Source organism: Gasterosteus aculeatus, chromosome 14, assembly GCF_964276395.1.
Source record: "Gasterosteus aculeatus chromosome 14, fGasAcu3.hap1.1, whole genome shotgun sequence".
NCBI classification, from domain to species: domain Eukaryota; kingdom Metazoa; phylum Chordata; class Actinopteri; order Perciformes; family Gasterosteidae; genus Gasterosteus; species Gasterosteus aculeatus.
The window spans coordinates 4,931,560-4,953,954 of NC_135702.1; the positions used below are offsets into that span (position 1 = coordinate 4,931,560).

At 48.2% G+C, this 22,395-nt stretch overlaps 2 protein-coding genes and 1 long non-coding RNA gene across 8 annotated transcripts; 1 reads left to right on the plus strand and 2 right to left on the minus strand.

Moving 5' to 3' along the window:
• Positions 1 to 5: 5 nt before the first annotated feature.
• Positions 6 to 14,099, minus strand: LOC120831816 (uncharacterized). Its single transcript, XM_040197573.2, has 49 exons — positions 12,954 to 14,099; positions 12,021 to 12,166; positions 11,804 to 11,916; positions 11,561 to 11,700; positions 11,106 to 11,329; positions 10,917 to 11,023; positions 10,711 to 10,832; positions 10,480 to 10,615; positions 10,276 to 10,358; positions 10,082 to 10,201; positions 9,899 to 10,000; positions 9,662 to 9,820; positions 9,482 to 9,564; positions 9,225 to 9,369; positions 9,084 to 9,128; positions 8,837 to 9,004; positions 8,514 to 8,633; positions 8,319 to 8,429; positions 8,189 to 8,221; positions 7,793 to 8,080; positions 7,553 to 7,687; positions 7,316 to 7,473; positions 7,069 to 7,213; positions 6,929 to 6,983; positions 6,761 to 6,827; positions 6,528 to 6,661; positions 6,412 to 6,455; positions 6,147 to 6,320; positions 5,846 to 6,000; positions 5,639 to 5,752; positions 5,429 to 5,544; positions 5,173 to 5,327; positions 4,884 to 5,089; positions 4,623 to 4,800; positions 4,314 to 4,538; positions 3,848 to 4,017; positions 3,700 to 3,770; positions 3,248 to 3,348; positions 3,015 to 3,134; positions 2,516 to 2,653; positions 2,268 to 2,422; positions 2,098 to 2,197; positions 1,738 to 1,973; positions 1,332 to 1,518; positions 986 to 1,234; positions 715 to 897; positions 544 to 603; positions 319 to 464; positions 6 to 237 (listed from the first exon to the last, which is right to left on the minus strand). Exons 1-49 carry the CDS (start codon positions 12,994 to 12,996, stop codon positions 193 to 195), a joined length of 6,510 nt encoding a protein of 2,169 aa, XP_040053507.2. The 5' UTR covers positions 12,997 to 14,099; the 3' UTR covers positions 6 to 192.
• Positions 2,073 to 2,854, plus strand: LOC120831818 (uncharacterized). Its single transcript, XR_005714126.2, has 2 exons — positions 2,073 to 2,213; positions 2,305 to 2,854. It is a non-coding gene; the product is annotated as an uncharacterized LOC120831818 (long non-coding RNA).
• klhl8 (kelch-like family member 8) lies at positions 14,099 to 22,069 on the minus strand. Of its 6 annotated transcripts, none has more exons than XM_040197049.2 (12): positions 21,874 to 22,069; positions 19,519 to 19,738; positions 19,212 to 19,273; positions 18,525 to 18,690; positions 18,079 to 18,399; positions 17,793 to 17,979; positions 17,500 to 17,643; positions 17,091 to 17,202; positions 16,769 to 16,937; positions 16,524 to 16,683; positions 15,971 to 16,172; positions 14,099 to 15,861 (listed from the first exon to the last, which is right to left on the minus strand). In XM_040197049.2, exons 2-12 carry the CDS (start codon positions 19,714 to 19,716, stop codon positions 15,738 to 15,740), a joined length of 1,845 nt encoding a protein of 614 aa, XP_040052983.2. In that variant the 5' UTR covers positions 19,717 to 19,738; positions 21,874 to 22,069; the 3' UTR covers positions 14,099 to 15,737. The 6 variants fall into 6 exon arrangements, with proteins under 6 accessions (XP_040052983.2, XP_040052980.2, XP_040052984.2 ...); XM_040197046.2 differs by having other exon boundaries at positions 19,495 to 19,738; positions 21,874 to 22,027; XM_040197050.2 differs by lacking the exon at positions 21,874 to 22,069 and adding an exon at positions 21,415 to 21,691.
• Positions 22,070 to 22,395: the final 326 nt, after the last annotated feature.

Consider the following 22,395-nt stretch of genomic DNA (forward strand, 5'->3'; position numbering starts at 1 on the left):
CTTAATTTATTGGGGGTTTTCTTTTTAATTACACAATTTAGTGGTTTAAGGTCCGTAAATAATAACTGATATAGTGAATTACATTTATATTATGGCTGTATAACAATAAATCAGTTAAATCTTGGCACTTGGAGACATTATCACTGATTTACTAAAAACATTCAATGCACTGTACAAAACTTGAATGACTGTTTATGTGTCTGATTCTCCTGCAAAATTAGGGTTGATGAAAGACGGCTGCAACAGAAAAATGACACAAATTAGCCGTTACACTCCGACAGCAATGCGACCACGTGTTCACACCTCACTGTAACTCACCACGTCCACGGGACTGGTCGTCCTCGTTGGCAGGCTCAGGCCGCTCGGCTTATAGCCCCGAACACTGAAGATGTAGAACAGCAGTCCGGCGAGCAAGCTGAAAAACACGATGGCTCCAAAGATGGCGCCGCCTATCACGCCGGCTTCTGCACACGCAAATGCACGGTTTCCATTTTAATGGTCTCTAAAGAGAATGTAGACTGTGAAGAACATGGTCCTACTTACTGTTGGCACCTGGACCGTCGGTGGGGAAAATGGGCTCACCGCCGTCATCTGTTGTGTGGTCTGAAAAAAAACAAAAACCTGTTGATCTGCTTGTTTTTTATCTCCCAATTTGAATCGTTTCCATCTCATAGAAGCTACAAAAGCTGCAGCTGCAAATAATACAATCCGTACACTGGCGGTGGCGGCAAGCGAAGCCTCTCTTCTGCAGGCAGTCGTTGTCGTTCCAGCGCCCGTCCTGGTACATCTCCACGCAGCTCTCCTCGGCCACGTCCCCGGGGTGGAAGGCCGCGTTGGGCTCGTTGGGAGCCCAGTTGAGGAAGCCCAAAGACGTCCTGTCCGTCCAGGCCCAGCCAACTAGAACAGCAGACAAACGCGGTTTCACCACTAAAAATAAAAACTCAAATGAACCTATTGTGACGTCGCTCGTCCTCTCTACGCTCACAGTTGCCGTCCCTGGTGAGGCCGATCCACATGTTGTGATATTCGGTGGAGTTGAGGTTCCTGATGAACTCCACCTCGGCCCGGCTGTGGATGGACACCAGGTCGGCCCTGAACGATTGGCAGTAGTGTCGGGCGTCCGGCCAGGAGTAACCCTGCAGGCCGCCGTACACGGCGTAACAGTAGCGGCCGTAGGGGACCCAGAACGGCAGACACTTCCCGTCGCCGGGGGCCGGAGTCGGCGGCGGTTTCTCTGAGGTGCAATGAAGTTACACCATCAACGCTGTACGTTTTTGTTTGGTTTTCACCCTTAAAAGAAGCATATTTTGGGAGGAAAAAAAGGTTCAAACCGGAGGAGATCTTGCAGACGTAGGGTTTGGCCTGGTCACAGCGGGTGTCGTTCCAGGTCCCGTGGAAGGCGCGGGACGCGTGCATACTGACGCAGCCCTCGTCCTTCACGTTGCTGGGCTCTCCTGGTCCCCACTGGGTGAAGAAAACTGGCCAGCCGTCCGTCCACGAGTAGGAGCCGTCTTCGTCCTGCGTTCCGAGAGAACATAAGCTTCGGGTTCAATGATGGACGAGTCGGGTTTCTCAAAATATACACAGATATTTTGCACTTCATGACACTTTCACTTCAACCCGGTGAAGTTAAATTATTAATTTTACCCAGAGTTAGTGGGTGGTTTTGTTTGACCTCACACTCGAAAGGTCAGATACCTCTGAACACCAACCCTTCCCTTCCCTCCCCAACGGCACCTTGCGCCTGAGTCCGATCCAGGCGTCCGTTTTGCCCTGCAGGACCGCCCCGGCGATGAAGGCCTGGTCGTAGCTCATGTCGACGCTGGCCAGGTTTCCTCCCTGCTGCTCGCAGGCCGTCTGCGCCGCGCCCCACGCCGCCGGCTCCTCCACCAGCTTGTAGCAGTTCTTGTACCAGGAGACGTAGCCCTCTGGACAGGGGCTCTTGGTTGGGGGTGGTGGGGCGATGCTGCTCGCTGATGTGGAAGCAGATGAAGTGATAAGAAGCGCCTGAACGTGGACTTAGCAGCTGTATGTTTGAGATGTATTTCCGTGACTAAAATGATTGGTTGTAGGTTGAAAGGAAAACAATTAACTGACATTTCCTCCTCGAGCAGACGAAGCTGTGATCCTTGTGACAGACGTCATCGTTCCACTTGCCACTCATCAGGGGTCCGTGAGCCATCGCTACGCAGTGTTCCTGTTGAGGATAACAAGTGAGTTTCCAAGCTTTTAAAAAGCCCGGAGTGGAAGGTTTTAGTTCTGCTCACTGTTCCGCCTGCGTTGTTGGGCTCCTTTTCGTTCCAGTTGGTGTACAGCACGGCGCTGACGCCGTCACTCCAGGCGTACTGATTCTCCACCAAGAGATCCGACAGGCCGATCCACGTGGGAAGCTCCAGGTCCCTCAGGTAGCTAGCGACGAAGTCTGGAGGACAGGAGAGGATCTAAATATGGAGACTGGTCTTTTTTTTTTGACCCGAGGCCAGTGGACTGTTGACTTCTCGCAGCTGCAACTCACCATTCTCGTACTGGTCATCGATTACTGCCAGCTCGCCTCCTTGGGCTTTGCACCAGGTCCGCGCGTGAGACCAATTCGCTTTAATGTCGTCTTTCCTCCCTTTGAACATGAAGCATTTGTCCTTGAAAAGCATCCAACCTGCAGAGTAGGAAGGTGAATGGGTCATATTATAGATTTTTATTGGTTGTATTATCAGTTACAGCTTGATTGGTGTGTGTATAAAATAAACTACTTTAAATGCAATAGTATTGTATATTACGCAATGCGTAAGAAGGGACAGAAACCCCCCAATTCTGAAGTGGTTTGCTATTTGAACAAGACAATCAGAGAAATGAAAAACTAAAATAATAAAGAGTAAAAAAAAATCATGCAAAATCTAATTTGACTTCATGAAGTACTAAAATAGTATTTTCAGTGTAAAACCGTGTAAAAGTCTGTGTGCATGTTTTAATAAATAAACAACACCTAAAATGTAGCCAGTTGTGTGTGTGTGTGTTACCTGCAGGGCAGTTGCCCTCCCAGGGCTGTGTGGGTGGAGGAGGTGTGTGGCTGCCTCCAGGGAACTTCTTACAGACGTAACCTGCTCCGGCCCGACCACAGTTGGCATCGTTCCATCCTCCTTAAACAGCCCGAGTTCATTGTGAATATAACCAACGGTTCAGTGAGTTGGAACGGTTTCCTGTTATATATATATATATATATATATATATATTATATATATAAATATAATACCTTGATGTCTGTTCATCTGAACACACTGCTCCTCCCCGTTGGCGTTGTTTGGCTCACCTGGACCCCAGTGAGTGTATGTCACAGGGGAGGAGTCCACCCACCTGTGCAGGTAAACCAGAGAAACACATTACAAAGAGAAACTCCACTCTGGAGCAGGATTTGCATTGTGTTGCTGCAGCGAAATACAGACCTTTCTAAGCATCGAGGCGCTAATTGATGACGTCAATACACTTTTTAACTTTTCTAAACTGATATTGAATCAGTGACTCATATGTAATCAAATGTATATTTTCATTTTAAATTAGAAAATACCCAATATTCTACTTAATGCGGAGTGCTGTGTTTTTTTTCCCTACCACTTGTAATATTAAAAGATACGTGAAAATTAATTTGGGGCAGATTTTACACATTTCAAATTCACCTCCACACCAACCACTTGAAACGACACGTACATGTATTGTCCACTGGCGATGCCGAGCATCCTCATCCCGATCCAAGCTGCAGCGACATCGCCCGTCCCCACCTGGAGGAGTGGTGCAAAGTGAGCCAGTCAGAAGTGGCTGCGTTGGAGGCCGCTGGGCTGCAGACAGGGAGACGTACCATGGTGTTGACGTACGCCTGTTCCTCTCTGTCGTGGATGGACACCAGCAAGGCCTTCTCGTGGTAGCAGCGCCTCATGGCCGTGTGGAAGTCCACGATGTCGGTGTCGTTGTAGTAGTAGCAGATGTTGCTGTTCTTCCTCCAGCCAGGATTAGAGCCACAATCAGGAGCTGAGGGTTAAGAAATGAGGAAACTCACTCTGCTTTTTTATTTAGAATTACGTATAATTGCACATTTGAGGCATATATTTTTGAGTTAATTAGCCTCCTATGAGCACCAATATCAAAATGCATTATTGTAATTAACATTTTAGACAAGGAAAATCTAGCCTGAGCTCTGTCTGGGAATTAGAAAAACGATTCAGCTCAAATAAGTAGGTGAGAAGATATTAAACATCTATTTTGAGTAATATAAACAATATGTATTGAAGGTTTCACACTCATCACCTCTTGTGGGAACAGTTTACCTGGAATTGGAGGTGGGGGCACCGGGGGCAAGACGGGGTTCTTCCCTTTAGTGATCATGCAGATCCAGTCCTGGTGAGCGTCGCAGTTGAGATCGTTCCACCAAGAGCGGCTCCCGTTGACGCTGCTCACCATCTCCACGCATTCCTCGCGCCCCTCGTGGTTGTTGGGCTCCCCGTGACCCCAGTTGGTGTGTGAGAGCGGCGTGCCGTCGCTCCACGAGTAGCCTACAGCCATGGGAAATGACCACGGGGCCTTCATTTATTTCTTTATTTCATTGCATCGGCATTATCTTATCGCTTTGTGCTCACCTCCCTCCGTGGGGTTGTGCCTGAGGCCGATCCACTTGCTGGTGTCTTTGCTGTACAGAGCGAGGAACTCCTCCTCCTCCTGGTTGTGGATGCTGACCAGATTGGCTCCTCGGGAGACGCAGTCCTCGCGTGCCGCTCCCCAGCTCTTCTTCAGGGAAAAGTCCACCTCGTGGAACAGCTGTAACACATCAACAGTCAAAAAAAACGGCCCGCGGTACCGTATCGCGCTTTTAGTTTGTCCCTTCTGCTTCCCCCGTGTACCCGGTAACAGTTCCTGAAGTGAGGCAGCGCGGTCCACCCGTCAGCACAGCCCTGTGAGGGCGGAGGGGTCGGGGGCTTGGGGGGCGGGGTGATGTCGGGCCGGGGCTTCTCGCAGACGAAGGCGTGTCTTTCTGCGCATTGCTTGTCGTCCCAGAAACCACCAATCTGACCCGTGGTCATGGCCACACAGGTACCATCCCCGTTATCTAGAGGGGGAGGGGGGGGCGTGTTGGGTAAACACTGCGTTAACACTGCCCCGCTGACGTGAGGGGACGCCTCCAGTCCGTACCTGGCTGGTCTTTGTCCCAGTGGGTGAAGGTGAGGGGTAAGTCGTTGTCCCAGATGTAGTCGACCCCTCCCGTTGACCCTCCTCGAGCACGCAGGCCGATCCACCACAAACCGCTCTTTCCAGAGAGCGTCACCGTGAAATGAGCCTGCTCATAACTGCAAAACCAATCTTTAAGATAAGATTTAAATACACTCCACTTTACACACGCACACACATAATACGACGGGCACATAACAACACAATCGAGGAGACTCACACGTCTCCGATGTGCAGCAAGAAGCCGCCCTGCTCTTTGCAGAAAGCCTTCGCGTCCGACCAGCTCCTGGTGGTCTCCTCCAGCCAGTAGCAGGAGTAGCCGTACGCGTGCCAGCCCTGACACACGTCACACCTCGTTACACAACTTTCGTCCAACAGGCCTCGTGAGAACAGACACAGCGGGTGTGCGGTGGGAAGAGTTTCGTGCTACCTGAGGACATCCGTACACGGTGGGTTTCACAGAGGGGGCGGGGTAATGCGCTCTGGCCGCTTTGCATATGTAGGTATTGAGCTCGGTGCAGGACACGTCGTTCCATCGTCCGGTCTGTGACATTTATGAAATGAACATTCAAATAAAGAATATACGTATTTGTAGAAGGAACTGCATGACCCTGGCGTGTGTGAGACTGTTAATCACCTGATGCAACATCTCCACGCAGTCTTCGCTGAACCCGTCGTGGTTGTTGGGCTCCCCTGGAGCCCAGTAGGTGAAGGTCACCATGTGCTCGTCAGACCAGGTGAACATACCGGTCACAAACAGGTCATTCAGACCCGTCCACACGTCACTGGTGGCTGAAAAAGACAAGCAAGGAGAAAAAAAAACCGGATGGATTATCTTTCTTCGTGTGCTCTTTTAGTCTTTCTCTCTCTGCGCTGCCTTTCGAATGCCACAATCTGACTGCGTCGACCGTCACCCCCTCTGTTTCCTAAATCCGTACCCATGTACAGGTAGCTTTCCAGCCAGCTCTGCTCCGTCATCGACTGGATCGATACGAGCTCCGCACCCAGACTCCTGCAAGTGTCCCGGGCATCGTGCCAGGTCTTTTTGTCCGTAGAAGGTTTGTAGCAGAACTCTCCGAACTCGTACCAGTCCGGCCCGGAGCACCTCAGCGCTGCAGCACAGAATTCAGAATCAGTCTAATCGGCATGAATTGAAAAATGGATGTTCAGTAATTGAGGGATTGTAATTGTACTTTAGCTCACCCCCATCTGCAAAAGTGTAAGACACCGCATAGTTTCCATCGTATCTGTAGAACAAAATAAAACTTGCTGTAGCTGAATTTGCCTCCCAGCGCCGCACAAAGAAAAAGGCGACTTACTGCAACGAGGTGATGCCGTTCCTGGTGGAGCCGGGATAGAAGTCCTGCCCCTCCACTTTCAACAGGGTGCAGTCTCCTCCACCCTCGTTCAGTATCACTCCAGCATGGATGGCCGCGGCGCAGATGTTTGAGTCCTGCGAGAGGAGACAGAGCGGAGACAAACGCGCGTGATCCTCCCTGCACACATTACGCAACACGTGATGCGGATCATGTGACAAACCGCTGGCGCTCACCCCCCGGTACACTGACGTGCCGTACACCCGGTGATAAGCGTTGGCGCAGCGGGCCGGACAATGGACGCTGGAAAGACACGCGAGAATCAGTCGCGTTCTGAGAGGACGATGAAATATCCCCAAAAGGACGTTACCCAACGGAATACAAATGTTATGTGTTCCACTCACGTCATTTTATCGTTGGCAAAGTTGAAGTTGGGCTTGTTGGCGCACGTGATTGCATCTGTTGAAAAGCGTTTTACATTTTTTTTAAATTATCGACCATCGGTGTAGAACAGTAGAACTCTTAAGCTCACTGGCTCCCTTACAGTCCGGCGTGCACCCCAACACGTCGAAGCGAAGCCCCGCCTGCCCGCTGAAGCCCAGCGGCAGGATGCGGACGTGCTGAGTGGACACGGGTGTCCCCAGGAGCTGAGTCACAGGACCGTCTCTGTCCGTCGAGCCTGAGAAAAACTGCAAATGATGGAAATCCTGAAAATGACATCGTGTCCACTGTCGTCGAAGTTTGCCTCTGGAAGCGCGTTGCGCTTTGTCCGGCGGCAGCGGCTCGCTCACCTGTCCGTCGGCAGTGTAGTCCGTCCAGCGGGTTCCGTCCACGCTGTGCTGGATCTTGAATTCGGTGAGCCAGAAGTCGTTCTGTGGACAACCCTGGACTACTATTCCCGTTACCTTTCTGGTCTGGCCGAGGTTCACCTGGATCCAGCTCGAGGTTGCTGGGGGAGAGTATGAAGGTTCCATATGAAGGTTAAATAGAGATGAAATATATATTCTTCCCGCTGGGTTGGTACGTACGGTTTCCTGAAGGCATCCAGCAGGAGTTCCCATTCAAACGGGCCTTGGTGGGAGTGTAGGCACCGGCGGAGGATGAAGCCGAGAGCTGAGCGTCCGTGATGTTGCCGTCCTCGACTCCCAGGCCGTGCAGACACACTGCGAGCAGCCGAAAAACCACGAAAACCCACCGTTAGCGTTCAGCTGGGATTGTTAGAGGAAAACGCTGGAATTTAACCGAATCAAAGACAAGGAGGAGCCCACCTTTTTGTTCACAGCTGTAGACGATCTCCAGGTATTTGGATACGGAGGGACACGGGTCCGCGTCCGCGTCCACGTGGGCGTAGGCGAAGCAGAAGGGATGGTTGTCGCACATCTTCCGGTAGTGAGGAAGGAGGCCTTCCACGGTGCAGCTTCCTTCCAATCCACCAAAGTGTGGACAGATGTCACCGCTCTTCCGCCCGTAGAAAGCCGACTGGATGTTGATTACGCTCTCGGGCGGACAGTGAAGGACGGCGGTGGAGTCCTGGCACACCAGCGCCGTCATGAAGCCTGCCGCCGGAATAATAAAGTTGAAAAACGACAAATTCATGGCTGTTGCGTGTTATTTGCCGAGCAGAGCGCCGCTTTAAGAAGCGACCGATTCAGCGGCGTCTTTACCATCATGAGGTGGAGGAGGCTCAGGGGTGATTCCTGAAAGGAAGCGCGAGTCCAGTGTCACCGAAGTCAACTATCAGCACTCTAAATATGTAAATACAAGTGAAACGACGGTTAAAGCAACACGTCCCACCTTTCCGTTCGCAGACGTATCCCCTTTTTTGCTGACAGTTGTCGTCATTCCAGTAGCCGTTGTTAATTATTATGGACAGGCAGTCTTCCCCGTTGTGGTTGTCTGGATTACCTGTGAAGAAAAGTAACTCGTCACTTTATTGACAATATACCTCGCATGGTTTTATTCTGCAGCACATATTTGGGCTCAAATGACCTGCATTCCAGCGGATGTATCTGAACGGAGAACCGTCTGTCCACTCCCAACCGCCCTCGGTGACGGAGTCATGACCCCCCATCCACAGAGAGACACCTGTGGGGCTGGACTGGATCACACCTGAGAGACAAACACAAACCGAGTCCAGATAAATGGGTTTTTTTTGTAAAGACTACACCAGTTTCCCCAGAATAGCCTGACTTTTTATACAAACCATAAGAATCATTTAAGAAATTTAAATCGGTTTATTGCAGGAGAATCAAACATAACTGGTAGCAACAACGCTAATAATGAACAGTGATAGAAAAAGAGCGCTCCCTCACCTTGTACGAAGGCCTGTTCGAAGGGATCCGTGATGCTGACGAGGTCTCCTCCCTGGTTGACGCAGTCGGCTCGGGCCTCCGCCCACGGCCTCGTGGACAGCAGGTTGAACTGGTAGCAGTAGTCGTTGAAAGGGTCGGCCGTCCAGGAGCCGCATCTCTCGTTCCACCCTGTGACGAATACGCAACACAAATCAAGGCCAACCCGCCGTCAGCTTGGGGGTCGTGTGTGACGGACGGTCAAGAGCACCTGGTCCAGATGTTGGGGGCTGGGGAGGGGGCCCTTGTCCCTTGGCTGTGGAGGGACGAGACGGACACAAAACCGTAAAACGCACCTTGTTTTCAGCAACAAAACAAGGGCGACTTAAACACAATGCGTGGTGGGTCAGACCTTTTTTGCAGATAAATTCCCTGGTGTTGGTGCAGACGTCGTCAGCGAGCTTCCCGGGCTCGGACTGAGTCGTCCCTTGGAGGTGCACGCAGTCCTCGTTCTTCTCCCAGTTGTCCGGCTGGTTGGTCGCCCACGGGAGGAGATCCTGAGATCACCATGAAATATGGAGGACAGATAAAGCTCCTCGCAAAGGACGACCCTGCAGTTTCCAAATGCGCGTGAAATGACAGTTATGTGCTGGTGGTTTTATCACTTACTGCAGGGGTTCCATCAGTGTACACAAACTGGTTTTCGACATTGATATCATTCAAACCCACCCAGGATGCACCCGGCATGTGAGCTGAAGATGAAACACAGGGACAACAAAAGTTCATTTAAAGTTCAAAAAACACAATAATATTTCCCGGTTTGTGGCGTGTGCCTTCTGGGCCGCGCACCGATCAGGAAGCTGAGCTCATCCTCCTCGTGGAAGCTGGCGAGGTGAGCCTGCTCTCCGCTGCAGTGAGCCTCGGCGTCGTGCCAGCTCTTCACCGACTCGCTCTCGAAGCGATAGCAGAAGTCCCCGTTCAACAAATACCCGGCGTCGCAGTGGGAATCTGAAACAAAGTTCGCGTGGCCGTTTATCGACGGCGTTCATCCGCGGTACGCGGAGACGGAACCAAAGTTTCACCAACCAGGAGCTGGAGTAGGTTTGGGGTTCTGTCCGCCGGTCATCTCACAGATGTAACCCAGGCTCTTGAAGCAGTTGGTCGTCTCCCATTTTCCGTCGTAATTCCCTGGAAGAGAACATGAACTGATGGTTGGTCTCGAGCGTGAACATGAGAACGTTTATCACGTACTAGTGGTGCAAATTGTACCTGTGTATATTTGTCCACAGTCCCAAGTGGCTGCAGTGTTTTTGGGCCAACCGGGACCATAGTTGGAAAAGGTTATTGGGGATTTATCCACCCATTTGAACTCCCCGTCCTGGTCCTTGTCTGTGTGACGTCACATGGGTCATGAACGACGACAATCGCGATGCTTTCTTACAGTATTTTTGAGCGTGGAGTACCCGATAAACCGATCCAGATGTCAGGAACGTCCACGTGGTGAAAGTCTGGGAGGTTCCCGTTGACAAAGAACTGTTCTTCTTCACTGCGGACGAGGAGCGGGACACAAAAGATGGACGGCGTGAGATTTCTAAGCAGGGACGGACACCTTTACTTCTTTGTGCGGTTTCATCATTGGGCTCCAGGGGCAGATGCTTCTCTCCTACCTGTTTATAACCAGCAGGTGGGCCCCCATACCGGAGCACCTGGTGAAGGCCTCGTGCCAGGTGGTCAACAGCTTTGTGTTACTGACCACCCAGTAACAACTGCCGGCGAAGCTCAGCCAGCCGCGGTGGCAGATGGCTGGAGGCGAGTATCAAAAGAGTGAATTGTTGTCCTTTCATGATGAAAGTAAGAGCCGTAATCTTTGCATTTATTCCCCCAAAGGTCCAGCTTACTGTTGAGCGGTCGTTTGCACATGTAAGGACGCTCATATCTGCACAGATGGGATCTCCATTTCCCAAATTCGTCGGGCGGATCTTTGACGATGGCGGCACACGCGCCGGCCTGCGTGTCGTTGCTGGAGAGAGATCTCTCGCGTTTCAACGCCGGTTTGCACAAATGGATATTTCTATTTAGATGACGAGTTTGCACGATGTCTCACCCTGACGGTTGACCCCCAGCCCAGTTCGTGTACTCCACATGGAGAGCATCAGACCAGGCGTACTGAGTGTTTGTGGCTTCAACCTGACATGAAATCTTGTTGCATTTCTGTAGGGAGTAAAGCTCAACCATCCCGTGGATGCACTCGATACAACATCACGCAGTTAAAGACACACGGCGATCCTCTCACCAATGTGGAGAGCCCGATCCAGAGGTCAATCCACGACGCGTCCATCGCTCCTGTGACAAACTGCTCCTCCTCTGCCGAGGTGACGGACACCAGGTCCCCTCCTTCCTGCACGCAGTCGCTTCGCGCCGCCGCCCAACTCCTGCGGCCGGCCGCTTTCAGCTTGTAGCAGTCGGACGCGTGCTGCGTCCAGCCGTTCGCCAGGTCGCACCGAGGGCCCGGATTGGCTAAAGAGGAGAGGAGAGGAGAGGAGAGGAGAGGAGAGGGAGCACACGGTCGATTAGGGTCAACTTCGCATGACGACGAAGGAATGAACTCAAAACTTCACTTGAGTCAGAAAATAAAAAGTTTTTCCCACTTCTGCGTTTCTGCAGAAAACGGGTTTGATTTTTCACACACGCCGTCAGATCAACACGTAAAAAAAAAGGGGGTCTGCGGACGCTCTCTGCTGGATGTACCGTTGACGTGCTTGCAGATGTATTTCCTCTTAACGCCGCAGTTCTCGTCATTCCACTGTCCAAAGTTTGCTCCCGCCACCTGACCACAGTCCTCCCCGGGTTCCTCGCCCCAGTTATCAGGCTGGCCGGATATCCAGTACCTGAGAGAGAGAGAGAGAGAGAGAGAGAGAGAGAGAGAGAGATTGTTTGGATATGAAGGTTTTTGGATGAAATGAAAGTGTTTTTTTTTGAGAAATGACGTACGACAGGTATGTTATGAAAGGGCTCCCGTCGCTCCACTCCCAGACGCCCTCCACGGCGCGGTCGTTCAGGCCGATCCAGTGGCTCTCCGTGCCGATTTGTGTCCTCACCCACAACTAGACAAGGACACAATAAAAAAATTTAAAAAAAAAAATGCATCAGAACGCCGCGTGAGATGCTTTATCAAATGGAGTTTCCTGCGTCGTGCGTGTGGCCTCACCCTCTCCTCGATGTCCTGGATGCTCATCAGGTTGGAGTTCTGCTCCAGACAAAAGGCGTTCGCCTCCATCCACGACTTTGTGTCCGTTGAAAAGAAGTAACAGTTGTTCGCATTCTCCCTCCAGCCTGGATGACACTGGCTCTGGGCTTAAAGACACAAGAGTACAACATACTGGTTTAACTGAGTAACAAATAAATAAATAAAACCGTTGGTGTGAAATAACAAAAGCTGTCGAAACGTTTGAATTCCCATGGATCATAAAAGTCCCATAACCTATCCACAGTCCAGCCGCGTCAATCAACTCTCATACAAAGTTTGGATAATGTTTGACTTTTAACAACCCCAACAGGACACTATAGAATCACATGTTCGGCACACATCTGTAATGATTTCAAAGACCACATGATGCAAAATTTAACCACCTCACAACAACGTGCTTCATGCAGTGGTGCTCATGAAAAATCAGACATCGGTGCAAGAAATATTATATAAACTGTTAGTTTGCAGCTTCGCTGAACAGATATAAATGCAGAATATTTTATTAATAATTTTTCAAAGACAATTGGTATTAAAATAAATTCTTATTTAGACCTTTTCTAAACAGCGGTTGAGGTTTTTTTAGAAATGAAAGTAAGTAAATGAATTAGACAAGAATAAGAACTACGGTTGAGTTGTCTCCTGTACAAGTATTGTACAAAAATTACTTATTTATATTTTAATGCTAAGGCTCATTTTCATTCAACGATATTGAGGTTCACAAAAGCTCTGTTTCATTTCTTTCAAAAAGTAAATTGTTTTTATAACTTCTATGTACCTCACAACATTTAGTTTACGTTTTTGTTTGTCGACACACTTTGTCTTCATTTTGAGGATTACAAAACGGGTTTATATCTTCACCTGGCCACAAACAAAAGGAAAAAAAAGGAGTCTTACCACAAGCCAGAAGAGCAGTGAAGCTGAGCAGCTGCAGAATCATTTTTGGGCTTCTGTCCGTTTCTCTTTGTCTGTGTTCACCACTCAAAGTGTGTTTCTACGCATCCTAATAGCTTCAGGGTTCTTCTCCAAACTCTCCTGAGCCTGAGATGTGCTCCAGCTCCCGGTTCTGAGACCTCTAAGCATCACCTCGGTGCTTCAGCTCTTTTCAGCATCCAGCCAGAGTCCAAAGACTGAAAGCAGTAAAACACAGATGACACACTCGACTCTTTTTCTACAAAAACAATCTGCCGTTTGCCTCCAAACCAAATTAACTGGTTGAGACCAGGTTGGTTGTTTTGTAAGCACAATGTGCAATATCAAGGATAAACCCTTAGAATTTGATTAATCCAGAAATAACGTTAATCATAAACATGGCTGACAATAGAAAACGATGGATGTATTCTGTGGTTTTGGTTCTTTGTCATTTTTTGCTAAATACAATTTAGATGCAGAAGCCCTGCAGTCAATTGTGTTTTATAAATACCATGCATTTTAAAAGTTATTAAAAGGCTGAACATTTATCAGCTTTGGTGTGACTTCAAACTGTCCTTTAAGTTAAAAGTTTAAAATAAAAACGGAAAAAGGGTCCGTGCTCAACTAAAGAAGAAAACAAAAGTATCCGATTTTTGGGGATCGCAAAAATACATTTTTAAATTCTTTGAGGTCAAAGCTCACAGAAGTCATCAGTCAATAACGATAACAACACAAAGCTTCCACCTAGAAGAACCTGAAGGACGTGTTGGTTATAGTTTTGTGTGCACATCATATTTGACACAGTGAGACCACAAAGTCCAGAAGACGGTGTGTAACAACCACATCATAAACTTTATACAGGCAAACCTCCACCTCTGGTTACTTTTTAACTGGATAGGACATTTTACAAAACATGAAATGCTTATTTTACATCAGATTCTCATTTACACGTTTTATTGGTCAGCAGACTTTTATGAATCTTTATTGAGAACAGAAATATAAACAAGTATCGGGTGCATTGCAAGTGAGTGAAATGACTGTTTGCACTGTTTGCACCCAGTTTACAGTCAGTCCTAAAAAGGAGGCAACATTAGTGTTTGGCAAACAAAGAAGAAGCGAAATCCCACCAGTAAACTTTGCACAGAACTTTATTGTACCAATTTATACCAATAGCGGGTAAATAAAACGCACAGGATGGCAGCAGTCAGGAGAAAGAACAACAAAGTACAGTAAAGTTTACAAAAGACGTTTCTCGCTCAGTTGCTACAAAGTTGGAAACACGTTTTTTTATTTTGGTGTAAAAATGTTGCAGGTTGATAATACGCACCAAGATTATGATTGCCAGAACACAAGCTGTCAAATAATATTCTTATTTCTATTATAAACATAACACCTTTATGTTTTAGTCATCACTCTGTAAACCTATTCTGAGAAATAAAAAGAATATTTTTATGGAAATAGCAGTAAGGTGTTAAATAAACATCTTTAAACTTAAAACATAAAATGCTCCAGTTAGGACCAAAATATACTGAGACTTCACATCTATTCTAGGAAAATAGTGCACAGCAATGGATTAGATAGTAATAGTAAAGGATATTACCAAAGATACACCTATTTTATCATACAAAATATCCATATATTAAAATATAACGCAACCATCTGCAGAGACAAAACCTCCGCCGCTTCGAATACGCATCTGAAAGCCCTGATTAGGATTTCTGACAGTCCAGCTATCGTCCAACACAAATCTTCAACGCGAGTATCTGCCCCGGCCCGTTTGAACAGATCTCTGTACAATCAAAGTGAAAAAGAAGCCGAGAGGGGCACCGTATTGCTCTGATCGGTCCTCCGCCCTCCGGCACGCAGTCACCAGACCCTCTGGAGGAGGCGACTCGGAACCCACCATTTTTTGTTTGGTACTTGCAGCAGTTTAAACCCGTCGCCTCCTGCCCGGCCCAACGACTTGTCCCGATTTGAACCAGATGATTGTTCGAACACAATTACTTGAAAACTGCAGCTAGAACTGCTGCGATGTGATCCACACACAGCAGTCGGAGAGAATAATCCCGAAACGCACCTTTAAAAAGTCCAACTGCTCTTAACCTATAATAAAGCAGGAACATCAACATTGTGCTTCAGATTGACAGTTAACATTTTAACTGCGTGCACTGCAAAGGATGCGTGATCGTGATTGTTTTAAATTAGAGATTTTTCACATCTCTGTGGAAAAGAAATGCAGAGCCAACGAGTAAACTAGTGAGCCTTAAAGAGGAGGCCTTTGAAAAGCTCTCACACTGGCCCGCTGTACACACCTCATTCATATTGTGCAGTTGACCTGAAGATCAAAAACTCACCTCCCATTCCCGAGACGTTAGTATCAAACACTAATAGGCTCAGCTACTGCGGCGCCTTTACAAAAAGTCACAACTATGGCGAAAACACGGTACAAAAAAAATCACTGATTGCAAAAAAACACCAATAGAAATATCTTAATTGTGTCAGAGAAGACTGATTTGTCCGTTGTGCACTTCAAGTCAGTAGAACCACGCTAACATCACTCGATCACCGCGTGCAGACTGAATATCAGCCACACAGCGACTACGGCGGATGTTTGAACAGCGGCGAAACAGCTCGGCCAAACCCCTCCGTCGCTGTGTGTGTGTGTGTGTGTGTGCGTGCGTGCGTGCGTGTGCTCCGTGTGGTGCGCCTGTGCAGGGATCAGGTCTGACCGGTGGCAGTCGGTCACCTGGGGAGGAGCCGGGCGGCGGGTCACATGCAGTTGGCCACGTTGCTGGAGCCTTGTCCCACGTCCCTGATCTGGCTGACGTGGGACGAGCAGACAGCGACTCCGGCTCCGGCGCGGCAGTGGGACACGGAGCCCACCAGCTCCCACCTGAGGAGGGGGGGTGGGGGGGGGGGCGAAAAGCACCACAACAGTTACTTCCAACTCGCCCGACACAGAACACGCGTGGCGGCGGTCTCTCCGCGCAGCGACTTCTCACCTGTTCATTCGAGGCTCAAAAGCCTCGACCGTGTTCAGGTAGATGTTCCCGTTGTGACCGCCGACCGCGAACACTCTTCCCATCACGGTGGCCACCCCGACGCCCCCCCGCGGGGTGGTCAGCTCCGACACGTACTCCCAGCGGTGCATTCTGGGGTCGAAGCGCTCTACGGAGCTCAGGGGGGAGTTGTCGTCAAAGCCGCCTTCAGGAAAAACGAGAGGGGAAAGGAATCATGAAATGGCTGAAGGATACAGGAAACTGGTGTGTGTGATAGTACCTGACATTAGATAATAAGGACACAGTGGGGAAGCAAAACGTGTTATAATATAATACAGCTACTGACCGGCCATAACATCCTGTTTTAATGAACCCTGTGTGACTCTTTAAATTCAGGTGGTACGATAAAGATCTCACACTGTCAATCAGTCACCAGGTAGCTTACAAAACACGAACTTTCACCTTTCCCCATTCACACATTTCTGTTTATAAAAGTGCGGCGTGCGTCCGGGAGACATGTGACCCGCTCGTGATGCGAGTCAAACGTTGCTCTCACCCACTACGTAGAGGCAGCCATTGAGTTTGCTGACTCCGTTTCCCGCCCGCCGCTGGCCCATCTCGCTGACCTCCGTCCACTTGTTGAGGTGGGGGTTGAACCGCTCCACGCTGGACAGGGACGCCACGCCGTCGTTGCCTCCCACCGCGTACACGAAACTCTGGGCCCGGGCAGAGGGGGCACAAAGAAGTGAGGTCCAGAACACCATCAAGTCAGTTACCCGCCCTCCGTTCTGAAAGCCTTACCCCCAGCGCGACGGACCCCACCCCTCCTCTGGGAGTGTTCATCGGGGCCACGGAGCTCCAGCAGTCGCTTTCGATGTCGTAGCGCTCGACGTCGTTGAAGCAGGAGTTGTCGTCCAGGCCTCCGATGGCGTAGATGGGACCACCGAGAGCTGCCAGGGCGATGCCCCTCCTGAGGAACACAAGAGCGACATTTCTGCTGCAAACGTCTTTTGTCCCCCATATACTAAGACAACAGGAAATGACTCAATCTAAAATGAAAATATGTATGTATGTAAATAAGTGTGTTAAAGACAATATGGAGGATTCAGCGTTGTCTTGGTACCTCTTGGTGTTCATGGAGGCTTTCATCATCCACTTGTTGGTGAGGGGGTCAAACATCTCCATGTTGCCCAAGTGTTCGCTGCCATCATGGCCCCCGACTGCATACACCCTGCCTGAGGAATCCATCGTCACACAGACATGGACGTGAGTCTTTATGACCAATATTCTCAAATAGTATTGTGTGAAATGCACATAACACCAACGGAGTTGCCAGTTAATGTAAATAAACGCAACTTCCTTCATTGAGGTAGTGGCCATTAACGGTTGTATTGTTTGTGCACATTGTTCACTAGTTTCAGCTAAGTCAATAAATAAATTGGCATCGGAGTATATTGGGAATATTTTTATTATAGAATTTCTAAACCCAACTGCTCGTTAACTTCATTACATAGAAGAGAGACCCCTCTTACCTCCTACAGATATCACACCCACATGGCGCCGTCTGCTGTTCATTTCGGGGCCAAAGAACCAACTGTTCTTTGTGATGGAGTAACACTCGATGCTGCGAAATGGGTCACCAGAACCCCCCCGGCCGCCCACGCAGAACAAAACCCCTGAGGAGATGGATGGAGAGAACAAAGGGTTTGGATCGGTGAGAGCACTCGCAGGCTACTTGCACACAGAAGATGGGAAAATATACAAAGAAAATATGAGGACAAAAATGTAGGTTGCTAAAAGAAAAGTGCAACAAGACGAGTGTTACCTGCGGTGTGTTTCCGGGGTACGGTGCGCACAGAGTACTCAAAGTCCTGCACCACCTTGTTGCTCAGGTGCAGGTGGTAGTTCCTGGCTTCGTCCATCAGGTCGCGACAGCTCAGGTTGCCTTTAATCATCTCGTCCTTCGACACCGTTCCAGTCAGGAACTCCACGGGGAGCAGCGGCAGGCGCACCTGAGGGGAGGAGACCGCCGTGCACGTCGTATCGTTAACCTACGCCAGCTACGCCCCCACCCAGTCCTCCCAGTCCCCTGGAGCTGTGAACTCTCTGACCTGGGACATGATCTGGTCCAGCCAGTCCTCGTGGTGCTGCGGGTTCGCCTTCAGCCATTTCACCGCCGCGTTGTACACCTGGGTCTCCGAATGGATGTTGAGCTCGCTGGAGGACAGCAATGTGCGCAGGTGCTGCGGAGACACGCAGATGAAGTCCTCACAGTCCACCACCTCGGTGAAGTGTTCGCAGGCATAGCGGTCCGCCATGTCCATCAGGTCCACGCGATTGTGGCTCTCGGCGAAGGTTCGCACCGCCAGGCAGTTGGTGGGGTGAAAGTGGGCCTTCATGTACTCGCAACAGGCTCTCGCTACCAACTCCACCTAATAGATTCAAGCAGTAATACGGTTAATACCTAAAAAAACACGTCTCACAAACAGAATTCTGTGCAGAAATTGAAAAAAACAAAAAACTTTAGCAGTATCTTAACCTTTGACCCTTTGTTTACCTGAAGGATGCAGGCAGCGTACAGCAGTGGCTGGACGTTGTCCACAGTTAATGTGAGCTTGGAGGAATAGGCAAAATGCACCAGGTCCTGGATGGCGTCACCGTCAAAGTCCTTGATCTCTATCAGCTCCTGTTTCGCCTCGGACATCTCAGAGAGGAACATGGCCCTGAGGGACAAACCGTGTCAATGCTTTACCTGATGCTAAAGCTCACAATCGTAACATTTTACTTTCCAATAAGGAAACCTCCCTTTTTGTAATTTTATGCTACTACCATTGTCTTGTTAGAGGAAAACTAACAAACTCGATAAGTGTCTGAGACCAGTGGTTCACAAACCGTCCCTGTCGATGATTTAGCAACATTGATTGTTTTATCATTTCTTAGGTGTGTGTGGGTTGGTGATGAAGTTCCGCCACACAACACTGTTACAGCCATTTAACAACAGGGGGCGCTCTTGCACACGCACGCGAGAGGGAAATGGCCTTGGACATAGTGAAAGAAAAAAAAGGGGGAGCAAGAGGAAGAGCAGACGTGTTGGGGAGTGGCAGTTGTTTGGGTGTCGAGTTCAAATATTAATCGTCTTTCTCCAGAATCGCCGACTTGAATCACAGGACAGAGTGAGAATCTAGCGTCTATGCTACAGTGAGAATTTCGGTTACAGGACCAGGTCGAAGACAATGAAACATACCTGAAGTAAGGGATGACGCAAGCCAGCACCAGCTTGTGGCATGGTATCAACCTACTGCCGACCTACAAAGAGAGACACAAACAGAGAGAGATAGGAAACAAGGCCCAGCAGGATACAGCAACAATAATCTCCCCGTTTATTGATCACTGTGATCTAATCACTGTGATTACAGCAGTTACTTTGGACCCACATTTCAAACCGCTAACATGACTTTACGGAAAACATTAAACAAAGATACGCTGAATTGCAAATGGAAGAAAAGAAAAAAATTCCGTCTCTTTACTTGAGTCTGGATAGAGGGACCGACCTTCAGCGTGACGTCACAGAGTTCTCCTACTTCATAGAAATGCCTGAGGGAGTTATGGAAGTCCTTCCAGGCCTCATGAGCCTCAAAGACAAAGGAGCCGTCGGGCTCACAGTCTGCCTTCGATGTCCTGCTTACAGGCCGCTTGTCCTTGGGCTTCAGCTGCTTGGCGTGGTCCTGCACCATATCCCCTGGTGCCATAACTGGCTACAGGTCACAACACCTGCGACAGACAGAATCACTTCATCAATGGCTAATCCGTAGAGTTGATAGGAAACAACTATAATTGTGAATTAATTCATTTTTGTCTTTCCTTTTTTTGAAATCAACTGGTTTTAGCCCCTCAGCTGTAATGATTTGGCTTATTTTCTCAGTTATGTTTCTTTGTTTGATATTAATGGATACTGTGATTGATCGATTCTTTTAAAGCAGCATTTATACACAGGGGAGGAAATATATCGATCTCCTGTATCTGTCCTTTTGACAGCGGAGCTGGAGGACTCCGCTGTCCCTGCAGTAGGTGGAGGTCCGGGTTATCCAGTATGGAAAATAATAATAAAGCATTATTATAGTCGCACGCAAAATTTGCGTTGCCGTCATCTGCACTTGCAAATTGAGCTGAACCGAAACACAGTGCAAATAACATTCTATAAGCGTCAATGGAGGAAACAAAAAGGAAAAAATTAGCGGTGAAAGAAAGTGTTATCCCCTTTCAGTCACTTCCACATTCCTCATTTAGCATAGACAAATCGGAAAACACAAAGCAGGACATCACTTTCCTCCATGCAAACACAGCGCACCACGCAGAGACTGCCTCGCTATGAAAACCCATAAAGTGTCCTACCTATTGCTGCATCAGATGAAAAATCTCCACAGTTGACATGTCAGAAAATAACTGAGAGCAGACCGCCGGAGTCCAAAAGCTCCACCCACACCTTAAGGATGTCTCTCCTTTAAGCTACGTCTCAGAGACTGAATAGACTCAGTGTGTCGGCCCCTCATCACTAGTCCCCCCGGCTTGATGAGCAAAAGAAACATCAAGTCCCGTCACAGCACAAGAGACCGAAGGCTTTCTCTCCCTCTGCTGGATTTGAGGAGCAGGAAATCATCTTTTAAACCACGTATCGCAAAGACAGATTCAGGAACACTTTCATGGCCTCGAGATGACAACATCGTCGGTTGTATTATTCATGAGGAGTGAGAGAGTCAATAATTTAAGGACAGATGTTATTCCAAAACTCATCTCCACTGAGCACAGACTGAAAAGCTGTATGTGCCAACAGCAACCTCTTTTTTAACATTCACACGTATTTTTATCCATCTATTTATATACCACACACCTGGATCAAAAGGTACACAAAAGATGTGTCATGGGGAACACGAGGTTTTAATGCAGATTAATGTGAATGTAAATAGGTGAGTAAAGCTTCTCCTGCAAGCTGAGGCACTATGACCACGTTTTAAAAGAAGGCAGCTTGTGAGAAAAGGTCCAGGATGACTTTCTAGTCAGCAAGAAAAATTGTTTGTGTCAACAGTTGTGTTAATGTCACACATGCACTTGTTTTACCAAAAAAAATACCATAAAATGTTTGTATGTCAAAGACCTTCAAAGCGCATAAACAGTTCAGTATTAAGTAATGTATCTGCAGTCATAACTAACTTTAATCATTCCCAAAATGTACAGTACAGTGACACATGTTACAAATAGTAAAAGAAACTAGCTACAACGATTCTGTAAATATCCCCACAATTTACAGCAAGCTAGTTAGCGTTAGCTAACGTTTGCCTGTTAACGTAAACGTTAACTAGCATCTATTCCACACATACCATTAACGCCAAACGCAGAGACACGTGCCAATGCGTCTGATGTACGGTCCAAATACATAACGTTACTTGTACCTGTCATGTAGCTAATTGAATAATAACGGTCAAAAATGTTGACAACCGAAGAGGAAAAAAACAAATCTTCACACGTCAACAGTTTGTTGAGATGAGCTCGCGTTCTGGTAACGTCAGTAATTTTTAAGTTAACCAACGTCGTGTTTGTGCCGTGTTGGCGACGGTGAAGCGCACGGTGGCGTGTCCCGTTGAAACCGGACCAAACAAAAGGGCACGGCTCCAAAGGACGTTATGAAACGACCTGGACTCATCATCGGATTTACGAGATAAAACGGTTAACTAGCTAGCTTGTTTGCTAACAGCATCTAGCAAGCAGAGTAGCATCCGCGCGAGAGCTAACGTTAGCTGGCAGGGAAACAAACGGATTCAACCGGGGAGTTCTGTGAAAATACGCCACATACAATACGACAAATTACATTGAGTGCGCACTGTCAGTTAACACATATTTAATGTAGATACCTCATGTCGTAGGGTGAATTAAGATGCCGGTTTCATTGAGCGGAATGTTTGGCATTGGCACGTTTGTTGTGATTCCAGGTGCATCATGGGTATTGTAGTTTTAAGGCATTAGCTGAACAACACCTGAAGGAACAAGATGCTTGGAGGAAGCTCGTAATGCCGGTGAAAAGCGACACGTTTTGAAGCTGATCAGAGTGACACCTTGATACAGAGTATCACTTTATTAAATATACTTTAATTTATAGGGATCTAAGCATTGCCACGTGCCAAAGGCAAAAACTATTGATCAAACTATTTCCAAATGAATATACACACAAATAGGATCAAACTCCTTAGGTATGATCAAATAGCCTAATTTTGAAAGGACTGATACAGAAATGTATATAGAAAACAATTAAATAAGCATATATTTTCATGCTCTTATTTTATTAGACATGAAATAGATATACGTGAAAAAATTCCAAATTGGTGTGAAACTTTGGCAATTTTGTATAAACAAAAAACCTGGCACAAAGAAGCGAT